Genomic DNA, 15,000 nt, shown 5'->3' on the forward strand with positions numbered 1-15,000 from the left:
TATTTATTGGTCAAATCTAGTAATTTAAAGGGAAATAAAATAAAAAACAAAAAAATCTTCCAAAAAAATTGCATTAATAAATAAAGATTTCTTTTTTATCAAAATGACATAAAATAAGAATTCTGAAAAGAAAAAGAAAAAAAGAAGTATAAAGTTATGGCTTGTGGAGATTTTGACCCGCGAGGGAAGGATGAGGGTCAGTGTGGGTGAGCAGAACCACAGTATTATAGTGACTGGTTTGATGAAGCGTAGCCTGTGCTGCACCCCACCCCCCCCCCCCCCCCCCCCCCGCGGCCCCGAAGACTCTGAGGATCTCAAGGGCCCGTGTGCCGCTGTGATTAAACTCACGGGTGCGTTCAGCTGCAATTAATGAATTACACATTAATCCTTCCTAATCTATTCCAGTTTGTCACTACACTGCTCACTTTCCTAATCACAGTAAACACCCGACTCCTGCTGTGAGTCAGTCCAGAACATCAGCAGTCGGACAGTGTCTTATTGTCCCGACCCGTTCTCTGGGTCTCTCACCTCATCTGGGTCTCCATCTTCTGGGTTTATGGTGTTCCTCGACCCGTCCTGATGGTGTTTGTCCTCATTCTCTGGGTCTCTCACCTCATCTGGGTCTCCGTCTTCTGGGTTTATGGTGTTCCTCGACCCATTCTCTGGGTCTCTCACCTCATCTGGGTCTCCATCTTCTGGGTTTATGGTGTTCCTCGACCCGTCCTGATGGTGTTTGTCCTCATTCTCTGGGTCTCTCACCTCATCTGGGTCTCCATCTTCTGGGTTTATGGTGTTCCTCGACCCGTTCTCTGGGTCTCTCACCTCATCTGGGTCTCCATCTTCTGGGTTTATGGTGTTCCTCGACCCGTCCTGATGGTGTTTGTCCTCATTCTCTGGGTCTCTCACCTCATCTGGGTCTCCGTCTTCTGGGTTTATGGTGTTCCTCGACCCATTCTCTGGGTCTCTCACCTCATCTGGGTCTCCATCTTCTGGGTTTATGGTGTTCCTCGACCCATTCTCTGGGTCTCTCACCTCATCTGGGTCTCCATCTTCTGGGTTTATGGTGTTCCTCGACCCGTTCTCTGGGTCTCTCACCTCATCTGGGTCTCCGTCTTCTGGGTTTATGGTGTTCCTCGACCCATTCTCTGGGTCTCTCACCTCATCTGGGTCTCCGTCTTCTGGGTTTATGGTGTTCCTCGACCCATTCTCTGGGTCTCTCACCTCATCTGGGTCTCCATCTTCTGGGTTTATGGTGTTCCTCGACACGTTCTCTGGGTCTCTCACCTCATCTGGGTCTCCATCTGCTGGGTTTATGGTGTTCCTCGACCCGTTCTCTGGGTCTCTCACCTCATCTGGGTCTCCATCTTCTGGGTTTATGGTGTTCCTCGACCCGTTCTCTGGGTCTCTCACCTCATCTGGGTCTCCATCTGCTGGGTTTATGGTGTTCCTCGACCCATTCTCTGCGTCTCTCACCTCATCTGGGTCTCCATCTGCTGGGTTTATGGTGTTCCTCGACCCGTTCTCTGGGTCTCTCACCTCATCTGGGTCTCCATCTTCTGGGTTTATGGTGTTCCTCGACCCGTCCTGATGGTGTTTGTCCTCATTCTCTGGGTCTCTCACCTCATCTTGGTCTCCATCTTCTGGGTTTATGGTGTTCCTCGACACGTCCTGATGGTGTTTGTCCTCGTTCTCTGGGTCTCTCACCTCATCTGGGTCTCCATCTTCTGGGTTTATGGTGTTCCTCGACCCGTCCTGATGGTGTTTGTCCTCATTCTCTGGGTCTCTCACCTCATCTGGGTCTCCATCTGCTGGGTTTATGGTGTTCCTCGACCCATTCTCTGCGTCTCTCACCTCATCTGGGTCTCCATCTTCTGGGTGTATGGTGTTTCTCGACACGTCCTGATGGTGTTTGTTCTCGTTCTCTGGGTCTCTCACCTCATCTGGGTCTCCATCTTCTGGGTTTATGGTGTTCCTCGACCCGTCCTGATGGTGTTTGTCCTCATTCTCTGGGTCTCTCACCTCATCTGGGTCTCCATCTGCTGGGTTTATGGTGTTCCTCGACCCATTCTCTGCGTCTCTCACCTCATCTGGGTCTCCATCTTCTGGGTGTATGGTGTTCCTCGACACGTCCTGATGGTGTTTGTCCTCGTTCTCTGGGTCTCTCACCTCATCTGGGTCTCCATCTTCTGGGTTTATGGTGTTCCTCGACCCGTTCTCTGGGTCTCTCACCTCATCTGGGTCTCCATCTGCTGGGTTTATGGTGTTCCTCGACCCGTCCTGATGGTGTTTGTCCTCGTTCTCTGGGTCTCTCACCTCATCTGGGTCTCCATCTTCTGGGTTTATGGTGTTCCTCGACCCGTTCTCTGGGTCTCTCACCTCATCTTGGTCTCCATCTTCTGGGTTTATGGTGTTCCTCGACCCGTTCTCTGGGTCTCTCACCTCATCTGGGTCTCCATCTGCTGGGTTTATGGTGTTCCTCGACCCGTTCTCTGGGTCTCCATCTTCTGGGTTTATGGTGTTCCTCGACCCGTCCTGATGGTGTTTGTTCTCGTCCTCTGGGTCTCCATCTTCTGGGTTTATGGTGTTCCTCGACCCGTCCTGATGGTGTTTGTCCTCATTCTCTGGGTCTCTCACCTCATCTGGGTCTCCATCTGCTGGGTTTATGGTGTTCCTCGACCCGTCCCGATGGTGTTTGTCCTCGTTCTCTGGGTCTCTCACCTCATCTGGGTCTCCATCTTCTGGGTTTATGGTGTTCCTCGACCCGTCCTGATGGTGTTTGTTCTCGTCCTCTGGGTCTTCATCTGCTGGGTTTATGGTGTTCCTCGACCCGTTCTCTGGGTCTCTCACCTCATCTGGGTCTCCATCTGCTGGGTTTATGGTGTTCCTCGACCCGTCCTGATGGTGTTTGTCCTCATTCTCTGGGTCTCTCACCTCATCTGGGTCTCCATCTTCTGGGTTTATAGTGTTCCTCGACCCGTCCTGATGGTGTTTGTTCTCGTCCTCTGGGTCTTCATCTGCTGGGTTTATGGTGTTCCTCGACCCGTTCTCTGGGTCTCTCACCTCATCTGGGTCTCCATCTGCTGGGTTTATGGTGTTCCTCGACCCGTCCTGATGGTGTTTGTCCTCATTCTCTGGGTCTCTCACCTCATCTGGGTCTCCGTCTTCTGGGTTTATGGTGTTCCTCGACCCATTCTCTGGGTCTCTCACCTCATCTGGGTCTCCATCTTCTGGGTTTATGGTGTTCCTCGACCCGTTCTCTGGGTCTCTCACCTCATCTGGGTCTCCATCTGCTGGCTTTATGGTGTTCCTCGACCCATTCTCTGCGTCTCTCACCTCATCTGGGTCTCCATCTTCTGGGTTTATGGTGTTCCTCGACACGTCCTGATGGTGTTTGTCCTCGTTCTCTGGGTCTCTCACCTCATCTGGGTCTCCATCTTCTGGGTTTATGGTGTTCCTCGACCCGTTCTCTGGGTCTCTCACCTCATCTGGGTCTCCATCTGCTGGGTTTATAATGTGTTCCTCGACCCGTCCTGATGGTGTTTGTCCTCATTCTCTGGGTCTCTCACCTCATCTTGGTCTCCATCTTCTGGGTTTATGGTGTTCCTCGACCCGTTCTCTGGGTCTCTCACCTCATCTGGGTCTCCATCTGCTGGGTTTATGGTGTTCCTCGACCCGTCCTGATGGTGTTTGTCCTCATTCTCTGGGTCTCTCACCTCATCTGGGTCTCCATCTGCTGGGTTTATGGTGTTCCTCGACCCGTCCTGATGGTGTTTGTCCTCATTCTCTGGGTCTCTCACCTCATCTGGGTCTCCATCTGCTGGGTTTATGGTGTTCCTCGACCCATTCTGAAGGTGTTTGTCCTCGTTCTCTGGGTCTCTCACCTCATCTTGGTCTCCATCTTCTGGGTTTATGGTGTTCCTCGACCCGTTCTCTGGGTCTCTCACCTCATCTGGGTCTCCATCTGCTGGGTTTATGGTGTTCCTCGACCCGTTCTCTGGGTCTCCATCTTCTGGGTTTATGGTGTTCCTCGACCCGTCCTGATGGTGTTTGTTCTCATCCTCTGGGTCTCCATCTTCTGGGTTTATGGTGTTCCTCGACCCGTCCTGATGGTGTTTGTCCTCATTCTCTGGGTCTCTCACCTCATCTGGGTCTCCATCTGCTGGGTTTATGGTGTTCCTCGACCCGTCCCGATGGTGTTTGTCCTCGTTCTCTGGGTCTCTCACCTCATCTGGGTCTCCATCTTCTGGGTTTATGGTGTTCCTCGACCCGTACTGATGGTGTTTGTTCTCGTTCTCTGGGTCTCTCACCTCATCTGGGTCTCCATCTTCTGGGTTTATGGTGTTCCTCGACCTGTCCTGATGGTGTTTGTTCTCGTTCTCTGGGTCTCTCACCTCATCTGGGTCTCCATCTGCTGGGTTTATGGTGTTCCTCGACCCGTCCTCTGGGTCTCCATCTTCTGGGTTTATGGTGTTCCTCGACCCGTCCTGATGGTGTTTGTCCTCATTCTCTGGGTCTCTCACCTCATCTGGGTCTCCATCTTCTGGGTTTATGGTGTTCCTCGACCCGTCCTGATGGTGTTTGTTCTCGTCCTCTGGGTCTTCATCTGCTGGGTTTATGGTGTTCCTCGACCCGTCCTGATGGTGTTTGTTCTCGTTCTCTGGGTCTCTCACCTCATCTGGGTCTCCATCTGCTGGGTTTATGGTGTTCCTCGACCCGTCCTGATGGTGTTTGTTCTCGTCCTCTGGGTCTCCATCTGCTGGGTTTATGGTGTTCCTCGACCCGTCCTGATGGTGTTTGTTCTCGTTCTCTGGGTCTCTCACCTCATCTGGGTCTCCATCTGCTGGGTTTATGGTGTTCCTCGACCCATCCTCAGGGTCTCCATCTTCTGGGTTTATGGTGTTCCTCGACCCGTCCTGATGGTGTTTGTTCTCGTCCTCTGGGTCTCCATCTGCTGGGATTATGGTGTTCCTCGACCCGTCCTCTGGGTCTCCATCTTCTGGGTTTATGGTGTTCCTCGACCCGTCCTGATGGTGTTTGTTCTCGTCCTCTGGGTCTCTCACCTCATCTGGGTCTCCATCTGCTGGGTTTATGGTGTTCCTCGACCCGTCCTCTGGGTCTCCATCTGCTGGGTTTATGGTGTTCCTCGACCCGTCCTGATGGTGTTTGTCCTCGTCCTCTGGGTCTCCATCTGCTGGGTTGATGGTGTTCCTCAGATCAGGCCGTTAGTCTGTTGGACACATCTGGAGTGAGAATGAAATAAATGTGTGTTTAATTGACTTTAGATGTGTAGACGCAGAGCTGCAGTGATGGTGCTGATGTGATGATTGTGATGTGTTGATATCGGCTCCAGTCATATAATGATAAGCAAGTTAGTAAGGTGATGATTTGGTGTCAGTAATGTGATATCACTGCAGAATTGTGAAGATATCATGTCAGGAATATGGTATTGTGTGAATAATATACTGACATGCTTGTTCGTTGAGTTAGTCATATGCTATTGTCGTGTCTTAACTATGATGCCGTTGTGTCAGTACTGTGAAGGACTATAATGCGTTAAGAGCTCGCTCAAGCACTGCGGAGCTAAACCATTTAGTGCTTTGTAAGTAATCAAGTAAAATGTATACAATGTTTAATTTGGAGCCAGTGCAGTGTTGACAGATCTGGGCTAATATGGTCATACTTCCTGGTTCTGGTAAGAACTCGAGCTGCTGCGTTTTGGACCAGCTGTAGTTTGTTTATTAAGCGTGCAGGGCAACCACCCAGTAGAGCATTACAATAATCTAGCCTTGATGTCATGAACGCATGGACTAATTGTTCCGCATTTGTCATTGAGGGCGTGTCTTCATCGACCCGGCGGATGATGAAAGGCCTGCTCTCACTCAGGTCCTGCTCTCACTCAGGTCCTGCTCTCACTCAGGTCCTGCTCTCACTCAGGTCCTGCTCGCTGATCACGGTGTGTGTTTTGATCTCAGCAGATCAGACGTGTGTATTTCCGGCGCTCCATCGAACTCCATCACTGCAGGAACACAGACCAGATCTGATATCGATCATCTGATATAGTCTTGATATTTAAAGGGTTAATTCATCCAGGAATAATTATTCTGTCATCATTTACACATTCAAACCTGTAGGACTTTGTGGAACAAAAAGACATATTTTGATACATTTTCAGTGTGTGTGTGTGTGCGTGTGTGTTTGTGCGTGTGTGTATGTGTGTGTGAGTGTGTGTATGTGTGTGTGTGAGTGAGTGTGAGTCGGTGAGTGTGTGTGTGTGTGTGTGTGTGTGTGTGTGTGTGTGTGTGTGTGTGTGTGTGTGTGTGTGTGTGTGTGTGTGTGTGTGGTGTGTGTGTGTGTGTGTGAGATCGTTACTCTTCTTTTCTTGGAATCACACTTTCTGGAGTGTTTATGTGTTGTTCTTCCAATAACAGCAATTAAGCGTGTTAAAATCAAACACACGTTCCTCTGACAGCTGTCTCTAGTGTCTCTGACTCATACACTGATTAATCACACACACACACACACACGCACGCACACACACACACACACACACACACACACACACACACAGAATATTAACACAATCAATACACTCTTCATTATCAGCTCGAGTCATTATAATTCATCACTGGACACAAAGCACATCAGTCACAACAGTCTGTTCTCTGCACAGTGTGACGGGCAGTGTGGTTGCTAGCGTGCCTGTGTGGTTGCTAGGGTGCTAGGGTGCCTGTGCGGTTGCTAGGGTGCCTGTGCGGCGTGAATGAATTATGCAGTTGACTGTTTGTTTTCACTCTCAGTTATTATGATGTGCTGATGATTATTATGGTCCGTTCAGATCATTTTAGGTTCGTGAGGAGGAAAAACTCTGCTCTGGGATTGGAAATCTGAGGTTTAACTGGTTCTGGTTCTGTTTTTTCAGTGTACATGAATGTTTTTGCATTTAAGTTAAGTTAATGTCAATCAACTGAATGCAACATGAAGCATCAATAATGATCAAACTACTTTTTAGAAGTCGTTTTAATGCATGCAGTGATTCTAGCAGAGTTAAGAAGACCATCATGACATGTTTCTATGTCAGTGAATGTGATGGAATAGCAGTGTCAGCTCACGACTGAGTGTCGATTGTGTGTGTGTGTTGGTTGTGTACACAGGTGTGTGTGTGTGATGGAGTGAGAACGAGCGTCTCCTGCATTCGTGTGTACCCCCACGGCTCTCTCTCATTTCAGTCACGCTTCATATTCATGAGGAAAAGAAAATTAGATTGGAAGGATAGTGAGGAGCGAGACTCAACATGTCTCTCCATTCCCGGCAGCCATTTTACATTCTCTCTCTCGTCTCTCTTTGTTTTTGCATGCGGCTCATTTCGACTCGACTCAAACGGGTTTTGATGAAGTCGCTGCATGAAAACAGAACAGAGACATGATGAAAGGAAACTCGCTCTCGTTCCGCTTCTGTTCTCCTTCTCTAAAGCCAGTCAGTGCCTTCCTCTCTCCTCCTCCTCACTCAGTTTCCCATGAGGCTCTTGTATTTCCTCTGATGTTTTCCCTCTGATAATTAGTCGCTGCCAGATACTACAACTAGCAGCAGGAGTCTGAAGCGGGTTTGGCCCGAGGGAAGCGAAGGAGCCGATTGAGTCTGGGCTCTGAATCAATTGCTTGTTTCTGAATCGGTGGCTTGTGACGAAGTTTCTTGGCCAGGCTGTAATTGTCGAGGTGTGGCTGATGAATGATGCTCGAGAGTCACATGAGACGCTTCACAAATCCTGCTGGTGATCCTGCTTTTATTTCTGTCTTTCGAATTCAGGATGAATTATTAGCTCTTAATCCGGCTGACATTCTTGACCGGTTCGGTTCTCATCTTCACATGCTCTGATTTTCAAAATGAACTTTCAACTTTCCTGTACCTCAAACACTAGAGAATAGGGCTATAGCAACGCCAGGATCATGGGTTCAATTCCCAGTGAATGCGTGAACTGATAAAAAATGTACACCTTTAAAGGTGCCCCTTTTTACAAGATGTAATATAAATTGTCCCCAGAATGTGTCTGTGAAATTTCAGCTCAAAATCATTTATTACAGCTTGTCAAATTTGCAGATTAAGGGCCGGGAATATTATAATAATATCCTCTTCATGTGTCAGAAGGAGAAGAAATCTGACCGGCTTATTTTTTGACGTGCTTGCAGAGAAAGGCTCACCAGAACACAGTTGGTTGGTAGAAGGACCCGATTATAGCAGTTAAACAGATCAAATCAGATTATCATGATATGTCCCCTTTAAATGCAGTTTAAGTACATTAATATAAATCTAATTGCAGAAGTAGTTCCTCAGTGTTCATTTTTTTCTCAGTTATTAAAAAGTTTGGGGTCTCTTCTGCTCAGCAAGGCTGCAAATTATTTGTGAAATAGAGAAACACAAAGTTCTGTCATGAAACTCTAGATGGCGCAGGCTGATTGGTTCTTAACTCAATCTGCTCACAATCACATCATTCCCTTTAGGACGCAGCTGATTGGTTCCTGCTGTGTCAGTAGCCAATGAGCTCGCTGCTCAACCTTCAGGAACCCTCCTCCTTCCCCAGCTCCACCTGTCTAGATCTGCTACGGGTAATTCATGTAGTCTATACTGTAGAGTCTTACTTGCTCACAGCAGCGTGTCATCTATGTATTGTATGTCTTTATTGTCCACCAAGGTGGACACTAGCATATAAAATAACTATACAGGCATTAGTAAAAAAAACAAGAACATAAACAAAAACACAGACAGATTCACATTACATAGATATAAAAATAAAAATAAAGTTCATGCCACTGTCATTCACTTGTGGAATTTTAACAGAACAGAATTTTAATAGCGTTTGGAATAAAAGACCTCTTAAACACATTCTTATTCACTAGAGGGATGGCAGGAGCAATCACCAACAGCAGCAACAATCATTACTCCAGTCTTCAGTGTCACATGATCCTTCAGAAATCCTTCTAATATGATGATTTGATGCTTTATGATTATTATCGGTTGAAAACAGTTCCAATCTTTGTGGAAGCTTTGATACATTTTATTTGTCAGGATTCTTTGATGAACAGAAAGTTCAAAAGAACAGCATTTATTTGAAACGAAAATCTTTTATACAGTTTAGTGTGTCATGATGAATAAGCAGTTCAAGCTTGTTTTCTCACAGTATTTCTGCATTAACTCTTTCTATTTTTTATTTCTCAGTTCTTGTTTGTGTATTGTTGATATTTTTACTTGTTTAAATATTTAGTTTGAATTGAAATAATTGAATTATCATCATGGGGATGATCTTTTGTGTGTTGGATGGATGAGACTTGGGCTCTGATGAAGGTCCATTACACGTTCTCAGGTGCTGATTGATCTGAAACCTGCAGAGCCAGACGCTTTGGAAAGTCTCTTGAACACAATGACTGATTAAAGCAGATGGAAGCACACATGAGCTCAGCGTCGCCTCATTACACGAGCAGAGATGCAGTGACCTTCAAACATTCACACTTACACACGGCTCATGGACTGAGCAGTAAACAAGGGTTACTTGCTGGTGCTGATCTTCACCTGCTCGTGTTCAGTCAATGCTGAGCTCACTCAGCTGCCAGTGTTTCATCTAACACTGATTCTCTGTGTCTGTTTCAGCTGGGACTACCTACATCTTCGGCCGCGGAGGAGCCCTCATCACCTACTCGTGGCCCCCGAACGACCGGCCGAGCACGAGGGCCGACCGGCTGGCTGTGGGCTTCAGTACTCAGCTCAAGGAGGCCGTCCTGGTGCGGGTGGAGAGCGCCAAGAGCCTCGGAGACTATCTGGAGCTTCACATAGTAAGAGTGATGCCTGAGGACCCGAGGGGGCGGGGCTTACAGTGACTGTGTGTTTGAGGGCGGGGCTTACAGTGACTGTGTGTTTGAGGGCGGGGCTTACAGTGACTGTGTGTTTGAGGGCGGGGCTTACAGTGGCTGTGTTTGTTTAAAGGGCGGGGCTTACAGTGACTGTGTTTGAGGGGCTTACAGTGACTGTATGATTAAAGGGCAGGGCTTACAGTGACTGTATGTTTGAGGGCGGGGCTTACAGTGACTGTATGATTAAAGGGCAGGGCTTACAGTGACTGTATGTTTGAGGGCGGGGCTTACAGTGACTGTATGATTAAAGGGCAGGGCTTACAGTGACTGTATGTTTGAGGGCGGGGCTTACAGTGACAGTGTATGTTTGAGGGCGGGGCTTACAGTGACTGTGTATGATTAAAGGGCGGGGCTTATAGTGACTGTGTGTTTGAGGGCGGGGCTTACAGTGACTGTGTTTGAGGGCGGGGCTTACAGTGGCTGTTTTTGTTTAAAGGGTGGGGCTTACAGTGACTGTGTTTGAGGGGCTTACAGTGACTGTCAGTGATGCGCGGGTCAATGTATAAACAACCCGCACCCGACCGACGTTTTCAACTAACCCGCCCGCAACTCGGACCGCAAAAAAAAAAAAGAAGAAAATATTGTCCGACCCGCTTCCTGACCCGCATTTTTTAAAAGTAGCTTCCACTCCCCAGTCTTCACCTTTTCTCTTGCCGCCTCCATCTCTACCTGCAGACTGAGCTTGTGCGTCATCTTCGCGCCAGTTATTCAGCCAATAAAGTGTAGGCCTAGAGCATGTGAGCGGAGTGGAGCGGGAGCGAGCGGATCTTGGACAGAGCGCAGAGCGGCATTTTTAAAAGGACGGAGCGTCGCCCTGTTTCCCGCTCCAATTTCGCTCCGCGCACACCACGATTCTGAAGCATGCTCAGTCAAGCCTGACTCAGTCTACTGTTGATGACTGCAAGATGGATTCTATTTTCAGTCAAAACTCGGCTCAATAATGGAGTTCAAAAAGTAGGCTACTTCAAAAAGGGAAATAAGAAGTCATACAGGTGTAGCCTACTATAATATAAAACTAACTATAATGTGGTAGATGAAAACGAATGTGGAGACATTATTCCAGTCAGTAAAGATTCATTTTGGAATCTAAAAAGACACATCTCTCAAAAACATGCAGTGTGCTATGTGAACACGCTGGGAAGAAAGCAAAAGGTTAGCAAATTGAATACGGTAACCTGTAACAAAGTGTAAATTAAATATAGCGTAATATTCAAACAATTGATACAAGCCCTTTTAAATTTTAATCCTGCGCGCTGCGCAAAAGTTCAGTTATAAGAATGTTGGCCTAATAGTTAATTTAGCCTACTTTTAAAACGTTTATGTATTTTTTTTATATTTTTGTTTATATACATTTTATTTATATTATTAGGCCCATTTATTCGTTTTATTTTACAGCAGTTTGTGTGTACAATGGATATAAGCCCATTTAAATTTTAATCGTGCGCGTTGCGCAAAAGTTTACTTATCAAAATTCTGGCCTAATAAATTTACTTTAAAAAAATGTATGTAGGCTATATTTTTGTTTATATAATTGTTATTTATATTATTAGGCCCATTTATTCGTTTAATTTTACAGGACTTTGTGTAGGCTATATTCCTTCTTACATAGGCCTAATTTGTAGTAATAACATTTCTATTTGAAAAATGTTGTTGTTGCTCATTAATTCTTTAGGAGGTAAGGCTGTGGTCTAAGCTAAAAGTGATATACATGTAGATTTTTTTTTTCCTTTTTTGGAGCGAGCGGGGGGCGATTTGAGTGGAGCGCGGAGCAAACTGCTTTGAGCGCAGAGCGATGATGAGCGGAGCGGCCTGATGTAGCTTTGAGCGGGGGAGCGAACATTTCCGTGAGCGATGATGAGCGGAGATTCTCACCGCTCCACTCCGCTCATATGCTCTCTCGTACTATATAAATTACAAAGGTTTAATTGGCATCTTTATTTCAAACGACCCGACCGACCGCGACCCGAATATCATTAAAAATATTTTTGGATGACTCGTAACCGCGGGTAACCGCGGGTGACCGCAGGCACCCGCTCATTTCGGATCAACCCGCGCATCACTGGTGACTGTGTATGATTAAAGGGCAGGGCTTACAGTGACTATGTTTGAGGGCGGGGCTTACAGTGACTGTGTATGATTAAAGGGCAGGGCTTACAGTGACTGTATGTTTGAGGGCGGGGATTACAGTGACAGTGTATGTTTGAGGGCGGGGCTTACAGTGACTGTATGATTAAAGGGCGGGGCTTACAGTGACTGTGTTTGAGGGTGGGGCTTACAGTGACTGTGTTTGAGGGCGGGGCTTACAGTGGCTGTGTTTGTTTAAAGGGCAGGGCTTACAGTGACTGTATGTTTGAGGGCGGGGCTTACAGTGACAGTGTATGTTTGAGGGCGGGGCTTACAGTGACTGTGTATGATTAAAGGGCGGGGCTTACAGTGACTGTATGTTTGAGGGCGGGGCTTACAGTGACAGTGTATGTTTGAGGGCGGGGCTTACAGTGACTGTGTATGATTAAAGGGCGGGGCTTATAGTGACTGTTTGAAGGTGGGGCTTACAGTGACTGTGTTTGAGGGCGGGGCTTACAGTGTCTGTGTTTGTTTAAAGGGCGGGGCTTACAGTGACTGTGTTTGAGGGGCTTACAGTGACTGTATGATTAAAGGCAGGGCTTACAGTGACTGTATGTTTGAGGGCAGGGCTTACAGTGACTGTGTATGTTTGAGGGCGGGGCTTATAGTGACTGTGTTTGAGGGCGGGACTTACAGTGACTGTGTGTTTGAGGGCGGGGCTTATAGTGACTGTATGTTTGAGGGTGGAGCTTACAGTGACTGTGTATGTTTAAAGGGTGGGGCTTATAGTGACTGTGTTTGAGGACGGGGCTTACAGTGACTGTGTGTTTGAGGGTGGGGCTTACAGTGACTGTATGTTTGAGGGCGGGGCTTACAGTGACTGTGTACGTTTGAGGGCGGGGCTTACAGTGACTGTGTATGTTTAAAGGGCGGGGCTTATAGTGACTGTATGTTTGAGGGTGGGGCTTACAGTGACTGTGTTTGGGGGCAGGGCTTACAGTGACTGGTCTATGTTTGGGGGCGGGGTTTACAGTGACTGTATGTTTGGGGGCAGGGCTTACAGTGACTGGATGATTGAGGGTGGGGCTTACAGTCATTGTATGATTGAGGGTGGGCTTACAGTGACTGTTTGAGGGCGGGGCTATCAGTGAGTGTCTAGGATATTTGAGGGCGGGGCTTTCAGTGGCTGTGTTTGTTTGAGGGCAGGGGTTACAGTGATTGTTTAAAAACAGTAATATGAACATGGAGTGATGAAGGGATGTTTGTGAAACAGCATCTGTGCTGATATATGTACACAATCTCCATCTGTAAATGAGTGCTTCGGCTCGGGGCTTCTGGGTAAACATGCAGCTTTTATTTACCTTAAAATTTATTTCAGATACACAAACCATGGACTGAAATAATTCCGTCCGTCCATCTGTCCATATATATCCATCTGGATCTCTGGAGCTTCAATGTGTTCCTCAAATTCTCACCCTTAAATCTAAAGCCAGACTCTCTCTCTCTCTCTCTCTCTCTGAGATCAATTACTAACCCGTTTCCTCGGTCTCTCCAGTAATTGTCTCTCAGAGTGTGTGATGAAGGACAGACGGAGGGTCTCAGGCTGTTGTTGCTGTTGACCCTTAGCATTCGTCTTTCACTCCGTTAACCATCACTGCTTTCTCACCACATACCCGTGTGTTTGTGTGTGTTCTGGGAGTGATAAAGACCTTGGATTGTGAGGTGTGTGTGTGTGTGTGTATTCTACTCCTCTGATAAAGCTTCTGTATTGTGGTGTGTGTGTCGGCAGTACGGTGTTTGTGAAGGTGTGCGGTGATTAATCTGTGTGTTGGTGTCTGCAGGGGACGGCAATTAATTTTACCCTGCGTGGGAGGAAACTCTTTTAGCCCTCAAGACTCTCTCTCTCACACACACACACACTTACCACAGCTTCTGTTTTCTCCAGTTCTCAGTTTCAGTTTCAGAAACGAGGGCATCATTATGAAGAATAAAAGTTATACTCTCCTAGTGTCCAGAAGCCTCAATTCAATAAACTGATCCAAATAAAAAAGAAGTTTATTTTTCTGACCCCACTGGCAGATAGTTGTTGTTGTTGTTTTAAGCATAAACTCACTTCATTTTGACCATTTTCTCAGAAAACAACACTTAATATCTTCAGTCATTGTGCTTCTTGATCTTGATTTTTAAAGGGGTCATGACATGAGAAACCTAATTTGCCTTGATCTTTTGGTATATAAGAGGTCTTTGTACCATTAAAACTTCCTGCAAGTTTCATAGCTTAAGACGTCCTCCCCATTATAAGCCAAGCATTTATTTAATCAAGCTCTAATTACAGCTCGTTGGGGATCCATGGTACAAAGTGACATACCGGTCGTTTGCATATGACCGCCTACAGCCGTGCCGACTATTCTTGGTCCAACAACAACGCCGCAAACTTTAAGTAATGTATTTCATCTTAAAACTACTTTTAGCCAATGATGTTAGCCAGTCATAACAGTGGGCGTTAACACTGAACTCTTAAAGGGGAAACACCCCCAAAACAGACAGGGTGGGAAAAGGTCATAAATCACTAAAATTGAAAAGTAATACTATAATTGCACCTAAGGGAACATAATAAAACAAAAACAAAAACCATGTCATGACCCCTTTAAGAATGTTTAGATGTTTGAGCTGGAAAGCAGGACAGAAACACTGAGGAAGAACATGTTTTGCAGTGTTCTCTGGTGTTGTTACGCTTTATCTGTGTGTATGTTACGCTGTAGTAGTGATCAGTACTTCATTTGGCTGTCGATGTGGGCCGGTTGGAGTTTCTCGGAGCCGTCGGATGGGTGATGAACAGACGGCTCTGCTCCTCCAGGCTGGCTCGCCACATATGCGCTCCATTAATCTCACAGTGACAGTTCTGTGCTGTAGGTCACTTACTAGTGAGCATCTGGGCATCTCTTTAATCTTTCTCAAGTCAATTAGAACGATGCGGACTGTGTGTCTGTCTGGATGTAGGATGATCCACCCACTGACTAGAATGTTCAGAAGTAGA

General features: G+C 46.8%; 2 protein-coding genes across 20 annotated transcripts in view; one reads left to right on the plus strand and one right to left on the minus strand.

The window, feature by feature from the left end:
• Positions 1–15,000, plus strand: part of nrxn2b (neurexin 2b) — a 516,672-nt gene that overhangs the window by 443,009 nt on the left and 58,663 nt on the right. For all 19 annotated transcript variants that reach the window (XM_079865860.1, XM_079865864.1, XM_079865877.1 and 16 more), the window contains one exon: positions 9,640–9,821. In XM_079865860.1, the coding sequence (XP_079721986.1) occupies positions 9,640–9,821 (182 nt within the window). The remainder of the gene's footprint in view (positions 1–9,639; positions 9,822–15,000) is intronic.
• The window catches only part of drap1 (DR1-associated protein 1 (negative cofactor 2 alpha)), a 141,461-nt gene continuing 132,796 nt past the window's right edge, over positions 6,336–15,000 (minus strand). The window contains exon 8 of the mRNA XM_079865896.1: positions 6,336–6,354. The gene's annotated coding sequence lies outside the window, so the exon portion shown is untranslated. The remainder of the gene's footprint in view (positions 6,355–15,000) is intronic.

The sequence above is a fragment of the Squalius cephalus genome (assembly GCF_949319135.1).
Source record: "Squalius cephalus genome assembly, chromosome: 3".
NCBI classification, from domain to species: Eukaryota; Metazoa; Chordata; class Actinopteri; order Cypriniformes; family Leuciscidae; genus Squalius; species Squalius cephalus.